The following is a 13,802-nucleotide window of genomic DNA, read 5'->3' as shown; positions in this document are numbered from 1 at the left end:
GGGAGCTGACTGCCATATAGGAAAGCCCTGCCGCTGTGCTCTAGCTACAGGGAAAGGTCTTCAGCCCATGCTACTCATGGAGCTGCCTGCACCCTGGTTAAAGCTGGGGCTCTGGGTGCTGCCATAGGAAGTCACACCCCTGTTGCCATGGCCTTGATCACAGTGCTGCAGGGCTGCTTTTGCCCTGGCAAAAGCTGGAATGCTGGCTGTCACTGGAAGCCATACCACCACCTTGCCAGACCTGTGGCCATGGTGCCAGAGTCTCTGAATGCTGTGCTGCTTTGTTTGCCAGCACCCCAGCTCTTGCTGGAGCACTGTCTGCCACTGCAGACAGCCCAGCCACTGTTGCCAAAACCCTGGCTTTGGCCATGGTAACATGCATGCACACATACGCACACTCTCTCTGTCTCTCTCTCTCACACACACACACACACACACACACACACACACACACACACACACACACTGTCCCTACAGTGTGCTAGCTTTCTTCATGCAGACACACGTGCACATACTTTATTGCTTTATTCAGAGTCAGAGTGATTTAAGTAACCTGTAACACTACAGGATCATGTAGATGCAACAGTTAGATGGTATCAGTGGGTTCATGCTCCCAACCAGCAGCCGTTCTCCCTCCTTTTTTAAAGTACCTAAAAGTATGTTTGGCCATACTCATATGCAAAACCCAGTTACAACTGACAATTTGAAAGTTATCGATTGGCATCTAAGAAATGAGATGATTGTCTCAATCCAGTAACTGTGGATAGACAAACTTCCCCATCAGCAAAATCCAGCACTAATTGACACTTTCTGGCTGGCTGATCAGAGGCTTAGGATTTCAAGGGGAGTCTTTTGTCCTCGTGACAGCCCTGTGAGTTAGTTATTTATTACTATTCTCATTTCATACATGGGGAACTAAGATATAAAGAGATGAAGATCCTAACACTCCAAGGCAGAATGGCACCTAGCTACCATTAATCATTGCTAAACCCATCAAACAGAGTTAAGCATCTAGGTTGCTTGCAGATGTTAAAAAATATTTTAAAAATAACCCGTGCTTTACCAAAAGAAGCAGTGCTTTACTTCGACCCAGCTCTGCAGCGTCCATATAGATTGGGCACTTCAGCGAGGCTTTTTGGCACTTTTAGCTAAAGCTGATTCAATCAGCTATTAGATAAAAGTGCCAAAAAAGCCCCACTAAAGCGCACAATCTTTACAGACATCAGGCAAGCTGGGTTGAAGTAACGTGCTGCCTCTCTGGACATGCGTTGGGCATGGCCCCAGAACATCCCAAGTTTAAAGTAAAGCACTTGTTTGGTTGGTTGGTTTTGTTTTGTTTGTTTGTTTTACATCTGCAAGCACCCCTAAATATCCTTAAACATCTGGTACTGTACTAAGTGACTCATCCAGTATCATACAGGAAGCCTGGGACAGAGCAAGCTGTTGGACTCAGGTTTCCTAAGTCCTCAGCCTGCTAGTTTTCCTAACATCCTCATCTTTGCCTTCAGTCTTCTCTGTTTTCCATTGATCCTTGTAGTACGTTTATTTGATGTATAAATTACTAACTTATGACGTCGATAAATAATAATAAATAAAATTTAAAAATAAAGTTTGCTTTTAAAAAGCTAAATTATTAATATTTGTGTCGCAATTCAGTGTATTCATTATTAAACTGTGTTCATCTGTGGTATTTTTGAATATTTGTTCCTTTTTACAAGAATTAGGATATATTTGTACATTTGTTCATGTTTTTGTACACATTTGTACAAAAAAGGACCCCTTAATATTTCAAAAAACGATCATAATAGCATCAGCTGGTTTTTTTTTTTAATCCTTTTTTTTTTTCTTGCCAACATACCTGGAGCCTCTAACATGATTGTTGTGGTGAATAACACGTGGGCACTTTTTCTTTCACTGTGATTACAAATTTCAGCATGATGGAGCCACCCCGTGAGCTCTGGCTCTTTCTGGGTAACTTAATTGTGTTGAGCAATTCTCTAGTATTGACCTTCTGGAAGGTTGCTTTGTCTGAAAAATAAATCATTTTCCACTTTCTTTCTTAGAAAAACAGCAAATAAATGCATTGATGATTTATTTTTCACAACAAAGAAGAAAAGATTAAAGGGGTATTGATTGACAAAAAGGTATTTCTTTTCCTGTCTGTTTTTATGGTTTTTACTGCCTTCAGGAGAAAAAAAAGTAGGGGAAGGAGTTCCTGATTCACAGGATTCACGTGTTCAGTACAGGAGAGTGAGACAGCAGGAGAATACATAATGAGGCTTTGGAGATCTGAACAGAAGAGCCTTTATATGCTACCCCATTGAGCCAGAGGGATTTCAGAGTAGAGCTTCTCTAAAAGAAGATAACAAGGGCAAACATTAGAATATGCATGGATAGATTTAGGATATATAAACTGCAATAAACATAAATTAACATCAATAAATAATCAGTTTGATTGCATATAATCTATTTTTTCCTAACGACAGTTCCATTATGGGACATATTCAAACGTATGCAAGCTAGTTGTTTGCGTACAATCCAGCTGTGCACCTGTGCAAATGAAATGTGTCTTTATTGCCAAAACTCTCTTTTACCAGGCCCTAAGTAGACATACCAACTTCTGCATGCAATTAAATAAAGATCTTGTTAGGAGAATTTGAGCCCAATTTATTTTTATGAATATATAGAGTGACCTACAGTTAAGGATCCTTAGGTTTGAAAAAGTAGCATTTTGTCATTAATAATTAGTTGTCTGCAACTTGGGTATTAGATACTGAAGAAGTCATTTTTTGCTACCATCCAAAAGTTATCCTTTTAAAGATGCAGTGTTCTCTGAGAGAGGATCCTGAAATACAACTTCTTCCAAAACATGCTGTTGTCACATGCTAATAATGTGTGTTATAGGTAAAAAATCGGTTGGTTGCAACATGTAAGAATTTGCTTCTGTTCATTTTTTTTTACCCTAGCACCAAGTTGCTGGCATATGAGACTTAATTTGGTAGTTGTGTGGAAGGGATGTGTATGCAGTATTTTCCATCCAATTTGATGTCCACACGGAATGTTGTTCTGAAAGTTCAGCACTGGAAGCTTACTTGCCATTTCATGTATGCATACAGGCTTTGGTGGAAATCTGGCATTGTATATTCTGCAAACACCTGTGCCTTGACTAATTAGGGTTTTTGCAGGGAGGGGAGAAGGAGGAGGATGTTTACTTCATCAATACCCAGAACCTCTGAATTATACAAACCCTTTTCTTCCTGTATACACCATTGAAGATAGAAGAAGTTAAAAGATGTTGGAATAAAAAGGGCATCTTTAAATCTTATAAAACATAACAGCCTTGTATTTATTCTATTTTCTTAATTACCATCTTAGAAGATGCCAACAAGTGTAGATCTAAGAAGGCATTAGTTTGACCTGTAGCTGGCAGCCAGGAAGAAGACTATTGTAAGCAAACATTAGAGTAATCTGTGATTTTCAGCTGTCATGACAATCTGAAAAATCAAAATTTACTTGGGGGAGATGGGCTTTATTAACATTCTGCTTCATGACTGTCTTGCAGACTCTGAACTTGCCTTGATGTACAATGACTCATCAGTATTGGAGAATCATCATTTGGCTGTGGGCTTCAAGTTGCTGCAGGAAGAGAATTGTGACATTTTCCAGAATTTGACCAAAAAACAGAGACAATCACTGAGGAAAATGGTCATTGACATTGTGAGTTACAACTTGAGCTTCCCACTTCCATAATGTTTTGAAATTGAATGGCAGAAACAAACAGTAGATAAACTTTTATGGTAAATTATAATCAAACATGCAGTATAGACAGTGAAATGAAAATTGCCTTATCTGTTGCTCATGCACATATGTTGGGCTCCTTTGATTTAAATGCATGTTTCTGATTATCTTGGAGTTCTTCGAGGTAATTTTTGTCAAGATACTTGTGTGTGCTTCTGCAACATTACAGTCTAAATGGTCATTAAATTTCAGATCTCAATTAAAATGTCATTTTTTCATATAAATCAAAATGAAATTCTGTCCCTTGAGTTACTCTGGCTTAGGACAGGTCTTTGTATAGTCAAATGTGTGAGCTGTGGTTTATGTTTTTCAGAACGATATTTTTGTGTAATTTGGGGTCTGTGAATTCAAATATTGGTTCAAAAAAAGTCATTTGAACATTTTGATTACTAATGATTTGTCTTGTTCAAGGTGCTTGCAACAGACATGTCTAAACATATGAATCTATTGGCTGATTTGAAAACTATGGTTGAAACCAAAAAAGTGACAAGTTCTGGGGTTCTACTTCTTGATAACTATTCAGACAGAATTCAGGTAAGACAGCTGAAAATGTTCTCTTACCTTAATTTTCTTCATTTCCTACATTTGTCTTCCCAATTCTTCATGTGTATGTGCTTTATTTTAACTCCCTCCTCACCTCGCTAAGCTCTATTTTTCTTTTCCCTTTCCTTTTAAATGTGTGTGATCCATATATGCCATGGTTAGATTCAGTATCATTTTTTTATTGAGCATTAACCAATTTTTTAACTGAGCTTCAAGGCAGGACAGAATTTTTCTTGGTTTAATTTTATATGGCCTAACCTCCAAGTAGAGAGCTGGTTAGCCATGTTAATTTGAAGTCTACCCTACCTTCTGCCTAACCTCTAAGTATCTTTGAACCTAATTAGTCTTGCACTTAAATATTTTTTGTTGCTCAGTATAGGCAGAAGCTTGAGAAGTGAGATAATTTGTGGCTATTAATGCAAGTGTGAAAAACATACACAGGCACCTCAAGCTTCTGCTGTTCAGAATAAATCTAGCACTACATGTATTTTCACGATTCTGCTTCACAGCCACCAAATGTGTAAATGGAAAAGAGAGCCTTTCGTCTCCAGTGTAATAACACCACAGGTGCTCAGTAGCTAATACGTGTTTGTCTATTTTAGGTTCTTCAGAATATGGTGCACTGTGCAGATCTAAGCAATCCAACCAAGCCACTCCATCTCTATCGCCAGTGGACAGACAGAATAATGGAAGAGTTCTTCCGTCAAGGAGACAGGGAAAGGGAGAGGGGCATGGAGATAAGTCCCATGTGTGATAAGCACAATGCATCTATAGAGAAATCACAGGTAATCCATTTACATGATCAGTGCTGCTGCTTATCCACATTTCATTTATTTGCCTGGGTTTATGGTTCCATGATGTAGGATCTTCTATACTTCCCCTATAATTCAGCATCTAAGCAACTAGATGGTAAAAAGTATTAAGAATTCCTACCTTTAAAATACATCTATACTTGTGTATTGGTGAAAGTTTCCATCATTGTACTCTCTCAGGCTAAATACAGACAGTCAAAATCAGAGGCTGAATTGATTCAATCTGTTCAGATTAGTCTAAACTGTATAGATTAAATCAAAAAGCAAGTGAACAGGCATTCACTTTTGATTCTGGAAATGCAGCCACATGCCTGCAGTGGCCTAGGCCAGAACTGGGGGGCGGGGAGGCCTCTAGAGCATGTATTCCTGCTCAGCTGAAGCAGATAGCTTGGGCCAAGGCTAGCCTGCCCACCCTGCAAGGGGGCAGTGGGGTTTGTGGGGGTGTGCAAAGCATCCTGGGATGATAGGACTATGAGTTAACTGATTTAGGTTAAATGGATTTATTGAACTTGTCCCAGATCCCTTCCAGATTCAAGTTAAGTCTAATACTATATCCATCCAGGTTTATCTTTAACTGGTTTTGGCCATTTTGAAAGCTGTTTATGTGCTGTTGTGTTATAGATGTGAACCAGTTTGTATCACTTATACTAGTTTATATGAAATTTATGTCCCTAGCCTCACAGTATAGAAGGTTCTATAAAAGAGAATACAGTACATCTGTTCCTCAAGTTTCCTTTTAAAAACAGGATTATATAAAAAAACCAAACATATTTTCAGCTTGTTAGGAAAAAAAACCTGAGTTGCTTGAAAGTATAATTCATTTAGCAGTAGCAGTTTATAAATAAACCCCTTCTACTATCCATCTCCCATGACTACAAAATAAAGACCTGAGAATTCAGCCTGAGTGCATTTCAGACCACTGAGAATGCTGCAAGAGCCCATATTCTATATAGATTTGTAGAGCTTCTGTTTGGCCATCTTAGGCATGTGTCTTCAGCATGCTGGTTTCTGACAGGACTGTACTCAGACATTATTCTTTTGAGAGCATGAACATCAGGAGTCTCTGTCCTAGTAGTATTATCTTTTTTATTTTATAACCTATATGTCTTTGTTTTTCTTGTGAATAAAATACTCCTCCTAATTCTGCATTGTTAAATTGCTTGAAACAGGTGGGGTTTATAGACTACATTGTTCATCCTCTCTGGGAGACATGGGCAGATCTTGTACACCCTGATGCCCAGGACATCTTAGACACACTGGAGGACAATCGAGAGTGGTACCAGAGCACAATCCCTCAGAGTCCCTCTCCTGCACCTGACGAACAGGAAGAGGGTAGGCAGGGCCAAACTGAAAAATTCCAGTTTGAACTAACATTGGAAGAAGATGGTGAGTCAGATACAGAAAAAGACAGTGGAAGTCAAGTGGAAGAAGATACCAGCTGCAGTGACTCCAAGACTCTTTGCACCCAGGACTCAGAGTCCACTGAAATTCCTCTTGACGAGCAAGTCGGGGAAGAAGTGGAAGAGGAGGAGAGCCAGACAGAACCTTGTGTAGTAGAGGAAGATCATTCTCCTGACACGTAACAGTGTGAAGACTGAATCTCTCTCTCCAGCTCTCTGTCTCTCTCTCTTTTTTAAAAATTAGAAAATTGTTTTCCAAAGTGCATGTCATATGCTACAACCATGGTCACACCTCACCATCATCTGCCAGAACGCTCGTCGATCAAAACTGACCTTGATTACTCTGTATGGCACTCAGGAATATTGTAACCAGATTCTTCACCTCCATGGCATCAGAGAACAAGGGGGAAAACATCCATAAACAGCATATTAATAAGATCTCCACTTGGCAGATTTGATTAGAGAGAGCAAGGCTATTCTTGAAGCATTTCAGAGGAGTACTGACTGCCAGCAGAAGGCTGGTGTGCTTTGGGAAGTTTAGTTTAGTTTTGTTTTGTTTTCTTTCACAAGCAAAGCATTGAGTAATGTTCATCATCACCATTTTAAGAAAACAGCCAGAGAATGAACTGTGGTTCCTAATGGAAAGGAAATGCACATGGATAATGGGACACAACATGAATCTGTTACCAATAGGAAGATGAGCTGTGGAAATTGCATAATTTTCTAATTTCAAGTCTTCCTGATACATAAACTGAAAAAGTGTGGCCCAGTGGGTTGCACTGACCTCTGCATTTTGTATAATATGTAAAACAGAGATCTTTTGTAGAGCTTACTTTTATTATTAAATGTATTGAGGTATTATATTTAAAGACAAAAACACTTTCACAACTTCATCTGCCACTGGTTATTTTTTTCTCCGAAGAGTAACTTGCAAGTTTTCAGTACAGATCTGTGCTACACTGGATTATACCTAGTACATTTTTTTGCACCTTTGATTTTCATAGTAATGATTTGAGCTGTAAAAATCCATTATTTTCTATACCAGTGACTTCCAATGAGTACTTTTGTATAGGTTGCAGAAAACCCTTTCAATATGATTATATTTACCTTTTTGTTTTGTTTTAATTATCATTTTCCCAGACATACAACAGAAATCTGCATTGACCTCTTGTCCTCACAGTGGACCTAATCCTGCATGGACTGTCCCTTGCTTATGTGTATAGGCTTTACACACATGCATAGTTCCATGGAATTCAATGAGACTTCCAGGGCTTTGCAAGAAGAGTGGGCCCATCTACTCTGAGAAGTGAAACACCTTTTTATATACACACAATTCTCTCATTTCCTCAACTCATTCCATTAAAACATCATTTAAGGCCATTTTTGACTGCAAACTGTAGAATGATAACCGAAAACGGCCTAATACAATGTATGGAATATTTGTTTAGGCAAAAAATTGTAATCTCTCCTGTCTCCCTTAATACCTTTTTATCTGTGTCTGTAGTTTGGGCAGTGACTGCTGTCTAACAAGATCACGTGTTCACCTCAGAAGTATGTATTTCCTAAAAATAGTCATAAGCAAATTTTTTATAACCCTATCTTTGTATGTTACTTTACAGTCTCAAAATGTTTTCACCCTTGGTCCACACGGCATTCACAAGATCCTACTTTTAAGTCTGATTAGTATTGAAGCCTTCAGTGTCTTGAAAGGGAAAAAAGAGTATCAACTCCCATTTGTCGGTATCTAGACTGACTAAAAAGTCATGTAAAGCAAGAAAGAAGTGTCCTCTTTTAGTTGACCCTTCATTAAGACAGTAGTTTTGATGATAGAAGTTGGGAAATAGTTTCCTAGGGAAGTCAATTCCCTGTGTGTCAGATTCTAGTAGAAGGACAGGGTAATGCTGACTTTTGAACAAAACGAAATGGAAACAGCATTTATTTCCCTTGCTTGAATTTGGTTGACCCAGTGGAAATGTAGGATATGAATAGGGGTTAATACCCATGTTACAAGCGTAGGGTAAAAACTCGTTTTAAAAAACAAGCTAATGGTTCAGCATTCAAGTGCATTTTGCGTTTTTCTGTATCCAGCTCATAGGGTTATTCCCCTTTATCCCCGAAATGGTGTTAGCACAGAACATACTGAAGGGAGACTGAAAATGAAAAGATCTTGCTGTAGTAGCAGTCTTAGGTTCATTTCTGTCCTTTGTCATTTTTCCTTGAATGTTCTACCATCTAAAAATCACTTCAATCCCCAAGAGTGCCTGGAATTTTAATAATGAAAAAAAGCAATATAAATTCCAAAAATCAATATGAACCTGAAAGGGTTTTACATCTGCACTAATTGAAAATAAAGAAACTTAAAGAAAATACCACCATATTTGAAAAATACACCCACATACATGGACAATCAAATAGTAGAAAAAGACATCATATCTTAGAGCCAGGGATCTAATGCACTGTACAATCTTTTTCTTTGCCAAAGTGTGTTTTAGCATTGCACACGGCTTTAAAAACAATATCATTTACAAGTGGCTTTATGTGTTCTAAATATTTTTGCCATATGAAAATGCAATGAGTTGGGTACTGAATGGGGAAAAAAAGAAAAACCCATGTTTGCTTATAACAGTACACTTTAGCTTGCAAGTTACTGTATTCAGTAATGCTGTGTTTGGTTGTTTTAATTGTTTTTGTGTCATTGTTAAAAATAACGATGAGAGAATATAGGTAGAACAAATTGCATTCAGCAGTTTAAAAAACTTGAATGAAAAGGATTTTACAGAAAGTTTGAAACTTCTTTTAAATGCATTATTTATTTTATTTTGTGCCATCCGTTTTTCTCACCAAATGACCTTACCTGTAATACAGTCTTGTTTGTCTCTGTTTACAACCATGTATTTATTGTAATGTACATACTGTAATGTTAATTGTAAATTATCAGTTCTTATTATAACATCATCCTTGATAGGGTGGTGTTGCTATATTTGGAAACTCTTGGTGAGAGAATTAATATTGTGTATACATACTCCTTGTACATTTTTTCTCCTGTAATATATTCTATGTCACCTTAGAGCTTGTTTATGGAAGATTCAAGAAAAAACTATAAAATACTTAACGATATATAAATAAAAAAGCTGCAGGTCTTTGGTCCCAGGGCTGTGCCTTAACTTTAAACAATATTTTCTTCTGTTTTGCTGCATTTGAAAGTAAGGTAGCTGTGGGACTAGGGCTGGGCATTTCTCCCATACTTGTAGTTGTTGATTGATTGGGTAACTGGCATATGCTAGTATGTACAACACTCCAAACTACTCTTATTCATGACCCCACTGGAAATTCAATTTTTTTTCTGTACCCATGGTAGTATAACAGTATTGTCTACCTGATTTGTTTTTTTGTCCATGTCTGGAGGCTATAGTCAGGGATTATTATAGCCATGTTCAATTTTATTAAATTAACACTGTCATTTGCAACGGCAATATACATATGGACTGTACATCTCACATTTCTGCTAAGTCATTTGGCACTTACATGGGAAAAATAAATAATCTGGATTCAAGAATTGTAATTTATATGTATTATTAGTTTTACAATTGTCTGTAATATTCCTTCCTTCCTTCGTACTAAGAGAGTGGGTACAGGATACCACTCTAAAAACAGAATTCATAGAGGAGGGCAGGAAATGCTTTCCAACACTAGTATTAGTGTTACAAGCAGCCAAAGCTTTCCTTTTGTATAGATATAACTAAGGCTTTGTACAGTTGCCTATAGTTAGATGCACTGTCTGTAGGATGATTCTAAACCATTAGATCTTTTAATAACACTAGTATTAGTTTTGCAAAATTGGACTCTTTAAAGCATCTCTAGCCTTTTAAACATCTCAGTTGCTATAGACCAGTTAGAACCCTTGATAGTAATTCACTAGCTAGCATGACATATACCTTTTCTCCATTCTATTAATGCCCAGCCCTTGTAGCATGTGACTGTTCAGTGAAAGGAGAGATTCTTTTTCAAGGAAAAACAGAGCCTCCTTTTTGACACAAACTGTAGATTTTAGCAGCCCTGGCCCAAAGGAATTTGATTGCTTTTGTTTTAAATAGTATAAAAGGGACACTATACCGACAGAAATCCTGAGCAATTTTTGTTATTGTTTTAATTTGGTTTTTCCTTTGGGTATGTCTTGAGAGTGGCAACATGTGTGAACATTGCAAATGATGATTCTTTCAATGGTTTCTTAGCCACTCTTACAGCCTATGGGATAGTACTGTACATCAATACCTTCATATGAAATTTTTATATGCAATGGAAATAAAAGCATGGGTTGATTCTGCCTAGGTACTGTACTTGATTTTCTTTTGTGACTAAAATATATTGCACCTAGGAAATGCCATTAGAAACAATATAAAGCACAGCAGCGTGCCAAAGGGATTCCATGACCTCATAGCAATTATACCTGGCAAGAAGTAAATTTGGTCAGTAATGGATTAATCTATCACCAGCAACATTCCCTAAAGACCTTAATCCACTAAGGTGCTAATCACATCCCAAGGGTCAGGCTTCATCTTGACTCCATGAAGATTTTGCCATTTAGTTCAGAGCAAGTTGGAGCCAATTCTGAGGAAAAGGGCTTTGTGTAGAGGGCTCTGGGAACTTTTTTTTTCCTTAGTGGAGATGATCAATAAAGATATAACAGGAAAAGGAAATCCCCTAGTTATATATTCATCTGGTCAAAGAGGAAGATAATATGATGGTAGTTTTAATGAAACTATTGATCAAAAACTAAAGTGTACTTTGCTTAGGAAGAAATGTAGCTCTTGATCTTTAATGCAAGCACAGTTATCTGATTCTTAGTGCTCGTATTGGTACAAACCTTGCAGTGTCTTTTGTATGTTGTTGTGTTGTTTTGTTGACCAAACTCTCATTGACTATGATTCTTTTGCTTAAGGAAAAACATTGCCATCATTTATACTTACATATTCCAGCAAGAATTCCCAGAGGCTTTGTTGGATTTATTGGTATTATGCTTATAATGCTAAAAAGGTGTCCTCCTTACCAGTAAATTAGACATTGCTTATTATATTTATATTAATGCCACATTTAATCTAGGAGCTCCAGTCAAGAACAGGGATCCATTGTACCTGACTAAACCAAAATCCTGCAAAGTGACTTGAACTATGAGTGTGATCCAGGCAAGCATTGAAGTACTTGCTTAACTTAACTCTGAGCAAGATCTGGGTCAGTAGATCATTTATTTTGTTCTGTCTTTCTTTCTTTCATCCGCTGGATTGGAGCCACAGTAGCACCTTTAGGCAAAGAAAGGATTGAGTTTTGAATAGCTTACAAGCTAAATAAAAGGCAAGAGGAAGAAAATATATTATCCCTATTTTACAGGTAAGGAACTAGGAAACAGGCAATAAATAACTTGACCAGACTCACAAAGAACTCATATTTCCTGAAAGGTTCTTTCAGGTGTTAAATATGTAGTATGACAAAAGGTGTTCATTAGGTGTGTTAACCCTGTCAAGCACAAGTGTTAGACTTACTAGAAAGAGATGGGAAAGACTTTTCTTAAAGGTCATTCTTCAGTTCTGGGCCTTTCTTCCACAAGGAGAAATCTTGCCTTATTCTGGACGGAATGTAAGTCATGCTGATTTACAGTAGTATAAAATTCTCCTTACTAAGTAAGAGAACTAGGCCAAAATGGATTCTTCCAGCTGCTACTGCTGGAGCTGAGTATAGAAGCATAGTGCTAGAAGAGACCTCAGGTGTCATCTAGTCCAACTCATCCTCCTGCTCCCATTCCCTCCTTCCTCTCTTCATCCCATGCACAAAAGCATGATTCACCAAGTTCTGAAACTGATGACTGTTCACCATTCTTAGTCAAGTAATCTGTATAGGATTATTTTGTCGGGGCAAGGCTCAGTTCTCTTCCTTGGAGGCCACTTACCTTATTGGCCATGACTAAAAACAAAAGTGACCGCTGCTAATGTACACAGAGTTGGCTGGATGACAAACCTAGTTTCTCTTCCAGCTGAGAGTGATTTTGTGCAGTTTTGCCATGTTAAAAAACCTCAAATATATAACAGTACCTTTTAGCAAGGCTTAAAGGAAAATCCCTAGATTCCTGTTGGCACCAGCTGTCTGAGAAAGATGCAAAAGTAACAAGGTAGAGGACTGGTGGGGAAAACTACAAGCAAAAGCTAGCTCTGTTCAGGAAGAGAATCTTTCCTCCAGTTGCAATGAATACAAACCAATGCCATCATGAATAGTTTTATAGCTAAAATGCTAATTGGGGACTCAGGAGGGGTGGAGGCAGTACCCAGCCTCCACCAGCAGCCCAGGCCAGTGCCTGCCCCCACAGCTGTGCAACTGCAGCCCCAGCCATAAGGCACGGCTGGCAATATTATCACTATCTGCCAACAGCGGCAGCTCATCTTGGGGGGGGGGCAGGCTGGCCAGAGCACCTGCATACCACGCCATGCTGCCCTATGAGTCTGCCGGGAGCTACATGCCAGCCTGGACTGACCAGAGCTGCAGGACATACCAGCCTTACCCATGTGGTAACTCCTGCACTAGGGGGAGGGACTTCCCTGCCCTGGCCCCTGCCCCCCATCCCTACCTGCTTGGACTGCGTTCTCCTGGCCTCTGGGTTCCCCCTCCCACCCAGAAAACAGGGAAGCAGGAAACAGTGCAAAACTTTATTGAGCAGCCTGTGCCCCCACAGCTAGGCAGGCATAGGTTTCTCACATGCTGAGGAATGCAACAATGCCAGCAGCATAGGCCCCTGGTGCAGAACATCTTATCTTAGAAATGTTGCACACTCTCACGAAGAGCTTCTTTCTCAAGGCTCTGCAGGCCCTGCAGCTGCACAAAGTGGGCAGTTGGGATGTGGCCTCAGGGTCACTCCTGCCCATGGTCAGGGCCCTTTGGATGCGGCAGCTCCGAAGGAGGAGGAACCCCAGGACTAGACCCTCCTCCTGGACTGGCTGGTAATGGCTATGGAGGACTGGCTGCGAGATGAACAGACATGTCGGGTCGTCCCCCCCACCCCAGCTCCCCCCATCTGGACCCAGACCTGCCGCTCACCCTGGCTCCACCTGGGCACAGAGCCGGAGCTGCTTGCTAAGACCTCACACCAACCCTGCTGTCTCTGCAAACCATCAGCCAGACAGAGAGCCACCCATGCTGGGGGATGAGTGACCGCTGTCAGCTCTGGGGGAGCTCCCTGTCCAGTGAACTCACCATGGCATACACA

At 39.3% G+C, this 13,802-nt stretch overlaps 1 protein-coding gene across 9 annotated transcripts in view; it reads left to right on the top strand.

Moving 5' to 3' along the window:
- Positions 1-10,873, top strand: part of LOC102381386 (cAMP-specific 3',5'-cyclic phosphodiesterase 4D) — a 431,023-nt gene extending 420,150 nt beyond the window's left edge. For 8 of the 9 annotated variants that reach the window (XM_025201141.1, XM_025201135.1, XM_025201137.1 and 5 more), the window contains 4 exons: positions 3,563-3,717; positions 4,210-4,332; positions 4,944-5,126; positions 6,323-10,873. In XM_025201141.1, the coding sequence (XP_025056926.1) occupies positions 3,563-3,717; positions 4,210-4,332; positions 4,944-5,126; positions 6,323-6,736 (875 nt within the window). In that variant the 3' untranslated portion in view covers positions 6,737-10,873. The remainder of the gene's footprint in view (positions 1-3,562; positions 3,718-4,209; positions 4,333-4,943; positions 5,127-6,322) is intronic. The other variant, XM_025201143.1, reaches the window with a different exon arrangement.
- Positions 10,874-13,802: the final 2,929 nt, after the last annotated feature.

The sequence above is a fragment of the Alligator sinensis genome, unplaced genomic scaffold, assembly GCF_000455745.1.
Source record: "Alligator sinensis unplaced genomic scaffold, ASM45574v1 scaffold123_1, whole genome shotgun sequence".
In the NCBI taxonomy this organism is placed as follows: Eukaryota; Metazoa; Chordata; order Crocodylia; family Alligatoridae; genus Alligator; species Alligator sinensis.
This window is presented reverse-complemented; position numbering and strand designations above follow the sequence as displayed.